Genomic DNA, 13,283 nt, shown 5'->3' on the forward strand with positions numbered 1-13,283 from the left:
AAGTAATTGGATATTATAAAATTGTCTCACTGATTAGATTAAAATGGGAAACAGCCACCAAGTGTCTGCCTAGAAAAAAGTCTGCTCATTAGCAAAACTCTGTCTGAATAAAGACATAGTGCAGAAATACTCCAAGTAGGGTGGCCTGAGGTAGCATCTGAGAGCATCAGGGGTGTATAACTCCTGCCAGGTACCCATCCTGCATAGCATCCTACAAGGAACTTCAGTTAGAAGGCAGGAAGAATTAAGAGTCCTGCTTTACAAAGACGTGGAGAGGAGAGTAGGGTAGCCCATCCCTGACACAGACAGGGGATGTGTTACTGTGGAAAACCTGTATCAAGTGCGAAGGGATGACTTTATTTGCAGTATGAGGGAACTCCATGGTTTTGCACATCTGCTATGTCCCCCTTGTCTTTATGTGCTTTTACTATGATGAACTGAAAGTTGTTACAGAGTTGAATTGAAATTTTAAAGGCAAGTTCAGGGTTTGCATGCCCTACCTAAAAACACACAGGTTTACAGGGGAATTAAGAAAGCAAACTAAGATGTATGTAGCTTCCTGTTAGCACTGTGGAAGTGCATGACAATGCTGAGCTGCACTGTCCTGTTCAGATCCTATCATAACTATGATTCTATGAATAGGGAAGAAGAGTTCATCACCTTCAATTCTTGCTAAAGTCCAATGTAATTCAAGTTCTGTCTTTTTCAGAACAAGCATCAGTAAAACTTGATGATAAAGCATGTGCAAATTTATATGAAGGATAAGAATCAACAACTGCGCCTCCACCAACAAAGTGAAATTAAGAATCCAGTGTTGGGGAAGATGAAACAGGAAAGACTTATAAATATGATTGCCTGACAAAAGATTTTGGGAATATGAAAACTACAGGCAACATCGAAATGAAAGCCACTTTTGAAATACCAAGTCTTAGTTACTGAACAACTGGAAAACAATGGTATGGCCGACTGAAGGTAATCCCCTCTTGATTGAACAATACCCTCTGCTTGCAGGCAGGTCCAAGGGTCAGAGCAGACCCTACTAGCTCAGCAGAAGGGGTCCAAAGAGTAGTTTTTAGAAGTTAAGATGTAACACTCTATGGTAATATAAGAACTCTTATAGGCTGTATGTAAATGCTATAGGATTTGTATCTTGTATTAGATTGGTTAGTGACAATTAGAATATTCAGTACAGAAGATGATTTATTGTATTGTAACCAGGACTTCAGTATTCCATTCCATTCCTCTCTTGCTCTTACTCTTACTACTTCTTCCTCACTCTCCTTGCTCTTACACTCTCTCTCTCTCTCTTACCCGCTTACTCTCTTGCTCTCTTGGGCCTGCTCAGAGCTGAGTCTGGCAGCTCTGAGCAGTGCCCCTATACCCACGCCCTTTGCAATAAACCGACTGTGTCCCAAGACCTGCCTATAGAGATCTCTCGTCACCGACCATCCGAAACCTACAATCCAGCCCACTAGAAAATACCCATTCCATACATTTAGGTTTTGTTACAGACACAGGTTACATGTAGTATTGAGATGGAATGTCTATTTGACATTCTGAGTATTTCTGTCTTGAGCATTATGTATCTAAACACTGTGGTATCAGATTTTCTTCAGCTAAACTTTAAGAGTTCTCATTTGAATCAGAAATTGAAGCAGGCAACTTGATCTTCTGGCACTGTCCCTATCGCTTCTTGTCAGACCACTATTTAAACACTATTACCTCACAAAGAGGCTTTCCACCGATAAGGAACTTGTGTTGTTATTGAGATAATTATCAATGCATTAGGACATTATGTATCAGAATTTACAGCAGTCATGCACACGACCATCAAGACAAAAATAATGCCACTTGCTGTGGTTATGTGTAGCATAAACCCGTATCAATAAAAAAATCAATTATAATTGTCAATGGTTATTACACATTAAAAGCAGGGTATGTGGAGAGAAATACTTTACCTGACACTTTGAACTATTGCACTTTAAGAAGTTAGGTGAAATTTATTTAATCTACCTGTAGATACCAACACTGCAAACTGAATTTGCCATCCCATGCACTCCCTTTACAGACTACACTCTCATCTTTACAGAGCTCTTCATCTAACCTATATTAGGTATCTCTTAGTGTAGGAGATCTTAAGCATGTGCCTGTGAATTGCAAAATTCCTTTCACTAAGTGTAAGAGAATCTTATGTGTAAATGTGTAAAAATCTGTATTTCTTCAGTTAAGTGCCTCCCAGCTGTTAATAAAGCCCACAAAATTTCAGCCTGGTTTTGAGTTCAACTTGTGAAGTATAACTGATTTTTTTCTTTTACAGTGGGATTACACAAACACATACAAAAAGATAATAGTAATCTACTTGGAACAACATTATCTCCGGTTTGCTAACTTTCCCAATACTGACAGAAAATACTCACTTATTAATGATACAGCAAAATCCCAGCAAATCTAAAATACTGTTTTGAGTACTATCTCTCGGTAATTATTTAAATCATGCTGCACATATTAAAAAAAAAAAAAATGTTCTTAATGCAGCAGTCAAGCACTCAGAATCTTAAAAACAGTTAAGGTAAGGTAATCTATGAACCCTCAGTCTCAAATTTAGCCCTGTCAAATACATTTATTTAATTACAGAAGATTTTTCCCCCCATCTCATTTTTAAGGATAAACAATGCTCATGTAAATGGGCAGTGCTTTACTACTTTTCTTGCTGCCCAAGATCCTGACCTCAGATTCATCCTCAATACCGAATTACATGTTTTCTCACTGTTTCTTCTGCAATAATGTAGATGGATCTGATTACTTCAGAAATTACTGCTTATCTCCCCAACTGCCCCACCAGTGTAAGGACTAGAATGGATTTTTATGCACCCAGAACTCAAGACAGGGAGATTAACAACCAGAAGTATTAATTAGTTTTGAGTACAGTCTGAAACACAGTTCTACATCATTTCATATATATTTAAGTACAGTATTTACAGACTTAAGTTGAAACTGACTGCTCAGCAGTTTTGAGAATCAGATTCAAGAAAATTACATTCAATTTTATCCCTGATTTTGGATAATCAGTAACAAAGTACCTTGTCTGACTACCTTTTCTCAGCATTTTTTAGCAACCACATGACAGAATATAGGGAATTCATCGATTTTCTGCTGCACTAATTGCAAACTCTCCCTCTCACCCATTTCCCATGAACATTTCTGCTACATGCTAAGGAATCCAGTAAATACTACCACCATTTACAAACCACCTTACATAAGCCATTAAGTCCCCAGCACAAACCAGTCTAGCAGATGACAAGAATGTACTACAACATACCTCTTGAGGGGGCAAAGCAGTTATACACTCATTCTAAGCATCCAAAATTAAATGTTACATTAAAGTCTGTCTTCCATGCCAGGCTTTAGCCTTAAGATACAGTAATTAAAATACAGTTTAAGCATTTCTTCACTTGAATTTGTGAAAAAAAAAATTATATACACAAATTACATGGAATTTCATTCAACTTGTTTTATGTAGTTCCATCTGCTATCTTATCTTCACAATTCAAGTACTGTTGAAAACTACCAGTATTATTACAAAAGAGGAAGAGATTTTCTGTTCCTTAGTCATGGCTAAACAGGAGAGTTCAGAAGTTGACTCTTTGCTTTAAACAGACACATGCTTATGCAAATGTTTCCTCTTGTTTACTGAAATCAACTGAAGTCAAGCTCAGTCTCAAGTTTAGAGTTCAATGAACCAAACTTCCATCACTAATGTGTTAGAGCTCTTAAGTGAAACACAACCCTCCTTACCCATGATGAATTCTGTAAAGACAGAGCAAAATATGATCTATGTACAGAAATTGTATTAAGTAAAAAAATTCCAGGCATTTTACTTGCAGTTGTTTTACAGATTTCTCCTACTTTCATGAGTGACCAAATCAGGATTTTTAACTTGAATTGGATACTAATCTGTGTTAAACCAGTATTTATATCAATCAGCCCAGCGTACTGACAAGTTACAGCATTTGTGAAGATTTTGTCTTTGCCATTGTTCCTATAATCTAGTCCATCTTGACAACAGAAACATTGACTTTGGATGTCATTCCAAAAGATCTAATTTCCTCAGTCAAATGAAGCTGTATTCCATTAAACAAAATACCTTTTAAACCATGTTCAGCTTCCAAAGGAAAGATGATCCAAAGTTTATTTTACTACTTTAAAGATTGCGCTATGTTCTTTCAGGCATTTTTAAATAATACAGTGCTCTTTATGAGGCTGTAACTTTTCCAGAAGCAATCCTTCAGAAATCTCATTGACTGGTACTATGTTCCCACCTCACTGTTTAGAAATGAAGAGATGTATAACCATAGTTTAAGCAGATATGAGCATTGATCACCTCAGCTGGCTACTAAGAGCACCTTCCAGTTCTCGTCAGGAAATTTAGTCACCACTCTGGAAACTCACATAACATGTGTTTGCTCACACAATTTTTGGGACATCATCTGTTTGTACACAGCTTCAGTCTTGACAAATGAAGCACACTATCATACTATTTTTACCTGAATTCTAATGGTACTGATTTAAGCATTCTCCAAGCTTTACTGATGCATATATACTCTTCTGCTTTACTGCAAAAACAGCTCCAAGAACACTAAGCAAGTAACCTGTTTCAGTACTGGGGACAGCAAGTCACAAGTAAGCTACATTAAGAAATACTGTACTTTCTGCCATTAATATTTGTCCACATTTATTTATGAGTAAAACAAACAGCAAACATTACAGCAAAGGGAACACTCAGGCCTAGATTTAAAAAAGAAGAAAACAGATGCCTGACTAGATTCTGAATTTAGGCACCTCGACTGCTGACAAAGTACACAAAAATAAGTGAAAGTGATGAGCATTTCAGCAAACTTCGTAAGTGCATTTCAGTATTTATTTAGATGTTTTAAGCTCTCGCACTAGATTTTACAAGCTGGTGAACACTGGCAAAAGTATTTCTCCCACAGAACTATAACCACACATTCCCAAGACAGTATAAATATATGGTTGAACTAACATTAATACACATCACCATTTTATCAATTACATAATAAAACAAATTATCAAGTATCCAAATATTAAGTTACGCAGCTTGAAAGGCATACAAAATATTACAGAGGTCTGCCCAAGTCATAGCAGAAACTCAAGAAGGAAAAACTAAAAGAAAAGAAAAAGATCACACTTTCAACAAAGCAATAGTTGGTAAACAACTCTCAATAGGTACAGTAAAAGAAAACTACAAGATTTTTCAGAAATTTTCTGATTAAGAATTTTTAGCTACAATAACAAAGCATTTCTACATTTTAAAAAAATATTTACTAAAGTAAAGGGCATATTCTATACTTCCTGCACAAGACAAAGGCAACATTTTACTAGAAATATTAAATAGCCCCTCCCAACCTTTTCAGGCCCTCTGTTAAGTTGCACATGAAGTGCCAACATTAATTTTACTGTAAGGCTTTTTGTCTGGAGACATTAAAGACTTGTGTGCTTCTGTACAATTTAAAAGATCTTCTACATGAATAACTAGAGTAATGACTTGTAAAATGGAGAGGTTCAGGTAACAGAAAAGTACAGATGCAGGGGTAAAAAACTGCTGTAGTTCATAGTATTAAAAAGACAGACTGTGCAAATCCTGATAATTCTAGTGCGATTGTGGGAGACAAAAACATACAGTGAGCAGGCAAGACTACTTTAGAGGCCATATTCTTCAATATTGAAATGACTGTTGAAAAAAAGATAGTAAGGTCCAGATAAGCTGCTAGTTCTCACATCATTAGAACTATGCTCATTTTAAGGAGAAACATGTAGCTGATATGCTGGGTGTTTTGGCACCTAATCTCTCTACAGATTGATTTATTTTAGTACCCCAATTTTTAGCAGTTGAAACTAGGTCAGTAAGACTCAATGGCATGATTAAAGGGTATTTCATCCGATAATTAATGAACAAGGAGACAGCTCAGAAACAGGGTACAGCAAAAACATTTACTGGGTCTCCAAATAGACAGATATTTATCTAAACGTAGAAGTTGCATTTCTACTGAGCCTTTAGCCTAATAAATACTCCTAAGGAAGCTTCCTTTACTACTAAAAATACCAGACTGATGTCTTTGGAATGCAGTCTGCTTAATTCTAGTTTCCATCCTTTATTTCCAAAGAAGTACTATAGGCTGTTGAGCTTTACTGAATACAACAATTATTTCGGTGACCATTGGAGTCTTTAAAGCGCAGACGCATCTTGGGGCGGTATTTCTCCAAGTACAGAAGTTGCTTGCTGTTGAAAGCTCCACGCCGCTTCCTAGGTGGAGAAAAACAGATTTTAAACAGAACATTAGCTACTGCCCAATGAAATAGTATCACCAATCAGAGAAAAATATTTTTAGGTCACTTAAAAAAGCCACCTTTAAGTCAAGGCGGTAACCAAAACAGGGATAATTGGAAGTTAAGTGCCAGGAAAGAGGGTGGTAGCTTCCTTTCACAAATACCTCACTGGACCACAGGCTCGAAGGAGTACATACCATTTTGGACAGTGTTCTAGCCTATGATAAGCACAAGCCAGAGATTTTACATTAAGATCTTTAGAAGAAACTTTAAAAGGAAGCTATAGAGCAGATACAAGACGGTCTTCTTTAGAGCTGAAGTTATTCATTCTCTTAAAATAATTATGAAGAATACTACGATAGTAAGAAAGTAAATAAATATTTTAAGTTCCCATAATAAGATGCTGAACAGAAATTAAGCTTTGTTTTCTCAAACCATAAATATGTGAAAAAAAGGTACATGTTGGCTGACCGTTTGGAGTATGTACCTGGCTTCCTATTCCTCATTTCATATACAACCAGTACAAGCTGAATTTAATTCTTCAAAGGCCTGCAATTATGCAAGAAGTATTCTGTTACTGTTTATAATGGATGCAGCTTCTTTTAAAGATAGCTGAATCCTGAGAAATTAAAACTTTGAGACTAAAACTGTTCTCATCCAACTTATATACATTGATTAAAAAAATCCAAGGAATTATTTGCCTTCAGCAGACCACCAGAAAAGACTAGGAAGAACTTCACAGCACACTTTGATCTAATAAAGAAGGAAGGATCCATCAACATGAACGAGTATTAGTTCTGGCTAGAAAACAGAACCTAAATTCCACAGGTATTCTGTCTTTCATATATAAAATAAGTAAAGAAAACTCTGCAAATCTAACTGAAAGTTAGATTTGTTAATGGTTGTTTTGGTTTTTTATAAAACCTCCTCAAATAATTATGTACCGCTTCTGGTTTCACCAGGAAAATACCCATTCCACAGGTCCAAGTCCTACAACACTGACTGTGCAGTACAATTTCAGACGTACTAAATTAAATACCTTACCAAAAAAAAAAAAAAGGCATCAAAGACAAGAGTAACACTCAGAATTTCCTTCACTACCCAAGGATGTATCAACATATTGAATCTTGGGAATAGCTATATGCGTCATACTTACTGTCTTATGAACTGCACTGCATCTTCATACTTCATTCCACATTCTATCAGTGCAAGAGCAACTAAGACTGGAGCTCTGGTTCAAAAAAAAATAAAATCAGTTTAGCTTTTGTCAAAGCATACTCAGAAAAACAATTTACCCAGTTCTCTCTTCCGCATATCTGAAGTTTCTTCTCTGGGAAAGCAGAAAAGGCAGAAGGCATTTCTCCATTCATTGAGACATTAAATCACCTGGTTTTGAGTTAGCCATTCTCGTTTAAATAGGGGTTTAAATTAACTCTGGTCCACCTTAGCTTCATTCTTCTGACTTTAGGAACAGGAGAGGACAACAGGAATAAAATGAAAGTCATCTTTAACCATTTGTTTTAAATCAATTGATTCTGAGGAAGAATTGCATATGGGTTTCTATTCTCCACAATGAGTCATCATTAGAAGCAGTCAGGATGCCACAGCAGAAGTCAGAAGAGGGGCTGAGTTCAATAAGAACTGACAAATCCTAGAACTAGCGTTACAAGTTTTAGGAACAGATGCAATCCACAGGCTGCTGCACTCCCCTGAGGATTTCCTTGTTTGCCACGGTGTTCTTCCTCTGACAGAATCAAGTTTCAGTTAGAAAAGCTTGACTTAAATCAAGCTCAAATACCTTAGCAATTTATGACTCCAAAAAAAAAAATCAAAGCAAAACCTCATGCCACACACTAGCAAAAGACTTGTGCATCTACTGGTAAGTGTAAGTGGTTTTGTATGTTCAGGGATTTAAAAGAAAACTTACATACTAGAAAGCTAGGACCACCTTTTCAACTAATTACCTGCCCAGTTCTGACAAAAAACCAACTGGTATCATTCTAAGCAGCAGAAGAGGACTTGTTTTGGTAACATTCATCACTACGGTGAACTTTGTTATGTGTGAAGCCACAATGCAGTGGATAAGCCAGGCTTACGGACAAGACCAGAAACCTCAATTTTATACTGGACATGCTGAAATCCATGGCTAGAATATATCAGCTCCTTTTTGATCAGATCTAGTTCCCAGGTAGTCTTGAACAACAGTAGAAAAACCATTATTTTCTCACATCTGTTGAACTGTATTTAAGATAGTGCCAGCAGAAAGAAAAAACAGGGCTAAGAGGAGAATATTTAGCATTATCCCTAGAAATTTTCATGTCACTTAGCAATGAGACAAACAGCTTTGGGACTTTGGAAAACACTTTTCATCCCCCAAATAGGTGGTGGATGAAAGCTGGTCTTGATGTGCCAGAACCACCCACTTGTTTGCGGTTAACAGTTACAATGCCCTTGGTTCAAGGATACTGGCAATACTACTGAAATGGAGATGGAGAGGAAGCAGGCAAGTCACCAAAAAACAAATCCATTAGGAAAAAAAGACAAAAATATCAGTGGGACACTCATCAATATACTGGGTACAAGAACATACTTGTTAACTTAATTCTGTAGACTTTGTGAGAGCTGTGACAGAAGCATCATCTCTTGACCTAAAGACCTTTAATAAATACATACAAGTTTCCTGCCATCTTAACTACTTTTAAGCATGAGGTCACTCCAATACTGGATACATGACTGTTTTACATTTGCCTCAAATAAACTTTTGCACTAGATCTTAACAAGTCTGACCAGGGATGACAATTCAACAAATCTTTAAAGCTTCACCCACCTTCCAAGACCAGCAACACAGTGTACAGCAATACAACAACCAGGTTCTTCACGAAATTTAACTTTAAGGAGGTTTAGCCAATCATCAACAATCTGGTTGGATGGTGGAGCACCGTCATCAAAGGGCCAGTCCTAGAGAACGGGATTGCAAATACATAAAAGATAGAATTCTTGTAAGCTGCATGCATAGGCAAAAAAAGACAGGGACACAATGGACAAAGAGCTGACAGCTAAGGAAACCACTGAAACCTACAATTCTCTAATAGTGTAACTATAAGCAAGATTACAAATACCTTCCTTTTAATCAGTTCTCATTAAGCATATGATTTAGATCGAAACTTGAACCTTTTTTCCTTACAAGAAAAGATGTCTGCACATCTTTTTCCTCCATCAGCTGCTGGAATACACTCATAAGAATTAACAAGGTGGTGTCTAATAATCTTTTTTTGGAGAAGGGGGCAGGGTGAAGCAGGAAATAGGTTGGCTTTGAACCCTGCTTCTACACTACTTACCAAAACCTGAATGCCTTCTTTTTCCACCGGAGCAGTGTCATAAGTAGCTTCACACACTCTTACCACTGTGGTAACACCGTATTTCTTAAGTTCCTAGGGAGTGAAAAAAAAAAATTGTAAGAGTAAAGTAGCTTCACTTACCATTTAATTTTCTTGATAAGCTAACTTAATAACTCATTCCAAAATTTTCAGTAGTAAACTCATGCAAATGCTTAACATGCTGCAAAGAACACAGAAAGCTGAAAAGACTAAAATCTTGGGTGCTAATGCCAAATACTTTAAGGTTTTCTGCAAACATAGTCTTAATCTGCAGACTAAGTTTTGTTATGTTGGATCAGACTTTTTTCCTTTAAGATCAGATCCAGATCCAAAAGATCATTCATTTTAAAGGAACAGGAAGCTTCCTGGTTTGCAAAGCTACATACTTCACTAAAAGCATTCTGAGCGAAGTTCAAGTCCTCCCCTTCTCTCTCTCTGCTTAAAACAACAGGTTTGCTAGACCACTTAATGTTAAGAGTTACAAGAACAGGACAATGAATTATTCCAGTTCCCGAGTTGTCATAACAAAATTAAGCTTTCCATTTTGCTGTTACCCTACATTAAAAAAAGAAAAAGCAATCCCTCTTCATTCCAACCCATCAGTCACACTGCAAGTGGCACGGTAATGACTAAAGCATTGCCTAAGCATACCTAATATATTTGTGAGAGTATAAAGGCAAGCAAATGTTATCTCACTGTTTCCTGTAAATAATCCTGCACCAAATGCAGAAGTAGCTGTAGTACACCTAAAATCTTACTAAGGAGGGACTTGGCAAACTTGGACCTTCCCACAAAGTAGCTTTGAAAGGAACTTATTAGCATACACACACACTTTATACAACCATGCACTTTATAGTTCCAACATGCTAAATACGTGGTTTAGATGATAAATTCAGTACTAGCAATATATGCCAAGCCACTGGCTTTAGTCAGTAGCATGTACCAACGCACTTAAAGTAGCTTCAGCAGCTCTGGATGCAGAGTAAGCCTCTGGATGCCACAAATTTCACTCAAGTAGATGCTATGACACAGAGGATCCTCTTAAGCGACACTAAAACCATGATCTGCTAATAGTGAAGGAAGCTAGGCAGTGAAAGCATATTGCAATCCTGTTACTTGTTTCTAAGGTTCTGACCCACAATATGTATCACTATGCAGCAAGTGCAAGGAAATGTTACACCACTTCAGTCTAGTCTGAATGTGAGCTCCTACCACTAAGAGATATTTGTGTTGTTCTACACATAACTCTGCTAGATAATTCCTGTTTTCAAACCTAAACAATGTACTTAATGTACCATGTACTAGACAGTATAATTATTACTTTGCTTCCCTCTCAGAATGATGTTTGTGGAGGCCAAAGTATACATGAACAGATTTGTCTGCAGATCTTTGAAGCATAGCACCAATATTTAAAAAAAATCAATATACAGCCTCAGTATCTCCTCATATGGTTTTCACACCAGTTATCATCTAGTAAAGGAAATTTTAAATACAGCATGCTGTTCAAGCATTAAAAAAATACATCAGTAAGAATTCTGTACTGGCCTTACCTCTATAAATTTGTTTAAGGTTGCATTGGTTGGATTATGTGTGATCAGGAATCTCATGTTCTTGTAGGTGATTTCCACAGGAGCTGGGCGGTTCATTCGGGCCATATTGATTTAGTTAAACATGCAACAAGATTATGAAAGGATTAAAAAAAATTCCAATACAGAAGTGATGTAGAGAAACTGAAGTCTACTTCACTATACTCCACGTGAAATTCTCAGTGCTTGGAAGTATGAAGTTGGGAGCAATGGGAAATGAAATGAACCTCCTAACAAGAAGCAGCAATTCTTCAATCCAGTAATACTGAGGCAAAAGAAAGGCAGTGCACTGAGGTTTACCCCATCCAGGTCTGAATTCCGTTGTTAAATGCTCTGCCAATTTCAATTCAACACTTCTTATCCTGGTCAACCACTCTTAGGGGGGCTTCTTGGTGGAGTAGTAATGAATTTCTACAGTTCACTTGTCTGCATAGAGGTCGTGCTGTGCCTGGCAGTAGTCTCCACTGCCCTTCAGAAACTCCATAAATGTGTGACCAAGAACACCACAGAACTGCTGTAAAAAGAGGGGGGGGAGGGAAAGCATAATGAGTACAGGTGAAACAAGGTTATTTTTAAGACATCAAGCTTTACAAAATGAAAAAATAAAAACACAGCAACTAAGCAGTTTCACAAGGTTTATTTTTTATTCCAAGAATTAGGTCTGTGTAAGAATCCTGTTACCTTTCTTAACATGGATTACTTGAAAATAAATACATTTACTTATTACAAAGTTTCCATGTAGGGTTTTTGCAACACCAAATCCCATAATGTATTAAAATACCAATTTCATTTGTGCTTAACATAGCAACAAGTTTTAAGAACTCCCATATTTATAAAAAGAATAGTTCTTCCAGGATACCCATACAACTGCCTTTTCCATTTTGAAATGAGAGACATCACAACATCTACTAAAGTTACAGTGCCTAAAATTACAGAAAAAAAAATGCGTATAAATCCACCTGACTCAAACAGGAGGCCTTGAAAGCAAATGCAGTCTTTGTGGCCTAGCAATACAATGTATGCTTTTGAACAGAGGCTTTTGAGACACATGGATTTCTAACTAAGAAACATTTCACACACTAAAGGCTGAAGATCAATGGCAACCTTATATGCTTTTAACAGTCTTTTTACACCATGACTTCATTAATATACTGAGATAGCAGTAATAGCCTAGCTAAAAACATATATAGCAAGTTTATTGAACAGATAATTCCTGTCCAGTGGTATGCTGCTTAGCTACGGTTAAATTTATATATATAATTACTGCAAGATGCAACCAGGAATTAAGATAGCAAATTAAGTGCTCCAAATTGTGTATTTATTTGCAGATGCTGCAAATGAACGACCCATATGTACTTGTATGCACCGTGGAACCCTTACAGCAGACACGTTAATTCTGTGCCCAGCTACTTTACCAGTGCTCCTGCTTATACCTGCCTAGGGAACAGGTGGGAAGAAGAGGCAAGTTCTGTTTTCCAAAAGAGAGGTACAAGTCGAACCACATGTCCACTAAATATACTTAGGTATTAGAGAGAAACATAATCAATCCTACAAATACTTAGCAGAAAAAATTATGTTGATTAGTCAACTTATTTTCATGTTTTCAGACAGCTTCCTGGTAAGAGTTTTAACATGCGTGTTATGTCACAGGCATGACTTGTAAAAAACAAACAAAATAAAGAAGCACACAAGAAAACCCCAACCTGCTAATAAACACGAGAAAAAAGTTAAAAGAAAGAAACTAAGATGACAATTTCACATCCACTTTGCTGCCACTCCAGAGATACTACCATCACCTGGTAGTGATGTAGACTACAGGAATAAGTTTGCCAGCTCTTGTAAAAAAGCTACTTCAGTTTTTATCTTTAACAACTTGCAAGACAGCAAGAACTCTAAGTATAATAAGCATAGAAAAAGAGTAAGAAGGATCCTCTTAAGTCACAGGTCAACAGAGTAACAGGAACCAGGAGAATTG

The 13,283-nt window shown here is 36.9% G+C and overlaps 1 protein-coding gene across 1 annotated transcript; it reads right to left on the reverse strand.

Moving 5' to 3' along the window:
• Window positions 1-4,715: 4,715 nt before the first annotated feature.
• PTP4A1 (protein tyrosine phosphatase type IVA, member 1) lies at window positions 4,716-11,852 on the reverse strand. The gene is made up of 5 exons (XM_017739293.1): window positions 11,273-11,852; window positions 9,684-9,776; window positions 9,173-9,303; window positions 7,502-7,576; window positions 4,716-6,322 (listed from the first exon to the last, which is right to left on the reverse strand). Exons 1-5 carry the CDS (start codon window positions 11,375-11,377, stop codon window positions 6,205-6,207), a joined length of 522 nt encoding a protein of 173 aa, XP_017594782.1. The 5' UTR covers window positions 11,378-11,852; the 3' UTR covers window positions 4,716-6,204.
• Between the last annotated feature and the right edge of the window lie 1,431 nt (window positions 11,853-13,283).

Source organism: Corvus brachyrhynchos, unplaced genomic scaffold (genome assembly GCF_000691975.1).
Source record: "Corvus brachyrhynchos isolate BGI_N302 unplaced genomic scaffold, ASM69197v1 scaffold136, whole genome shotgun sequence".
Classification (NCBI taxonomy): domain Eukaryota; kingdom Metazoa; phylum Chordata; class Aves; order Passeriformes; family Corvidae; genus Corvus; species Corvus brachyrhynchos.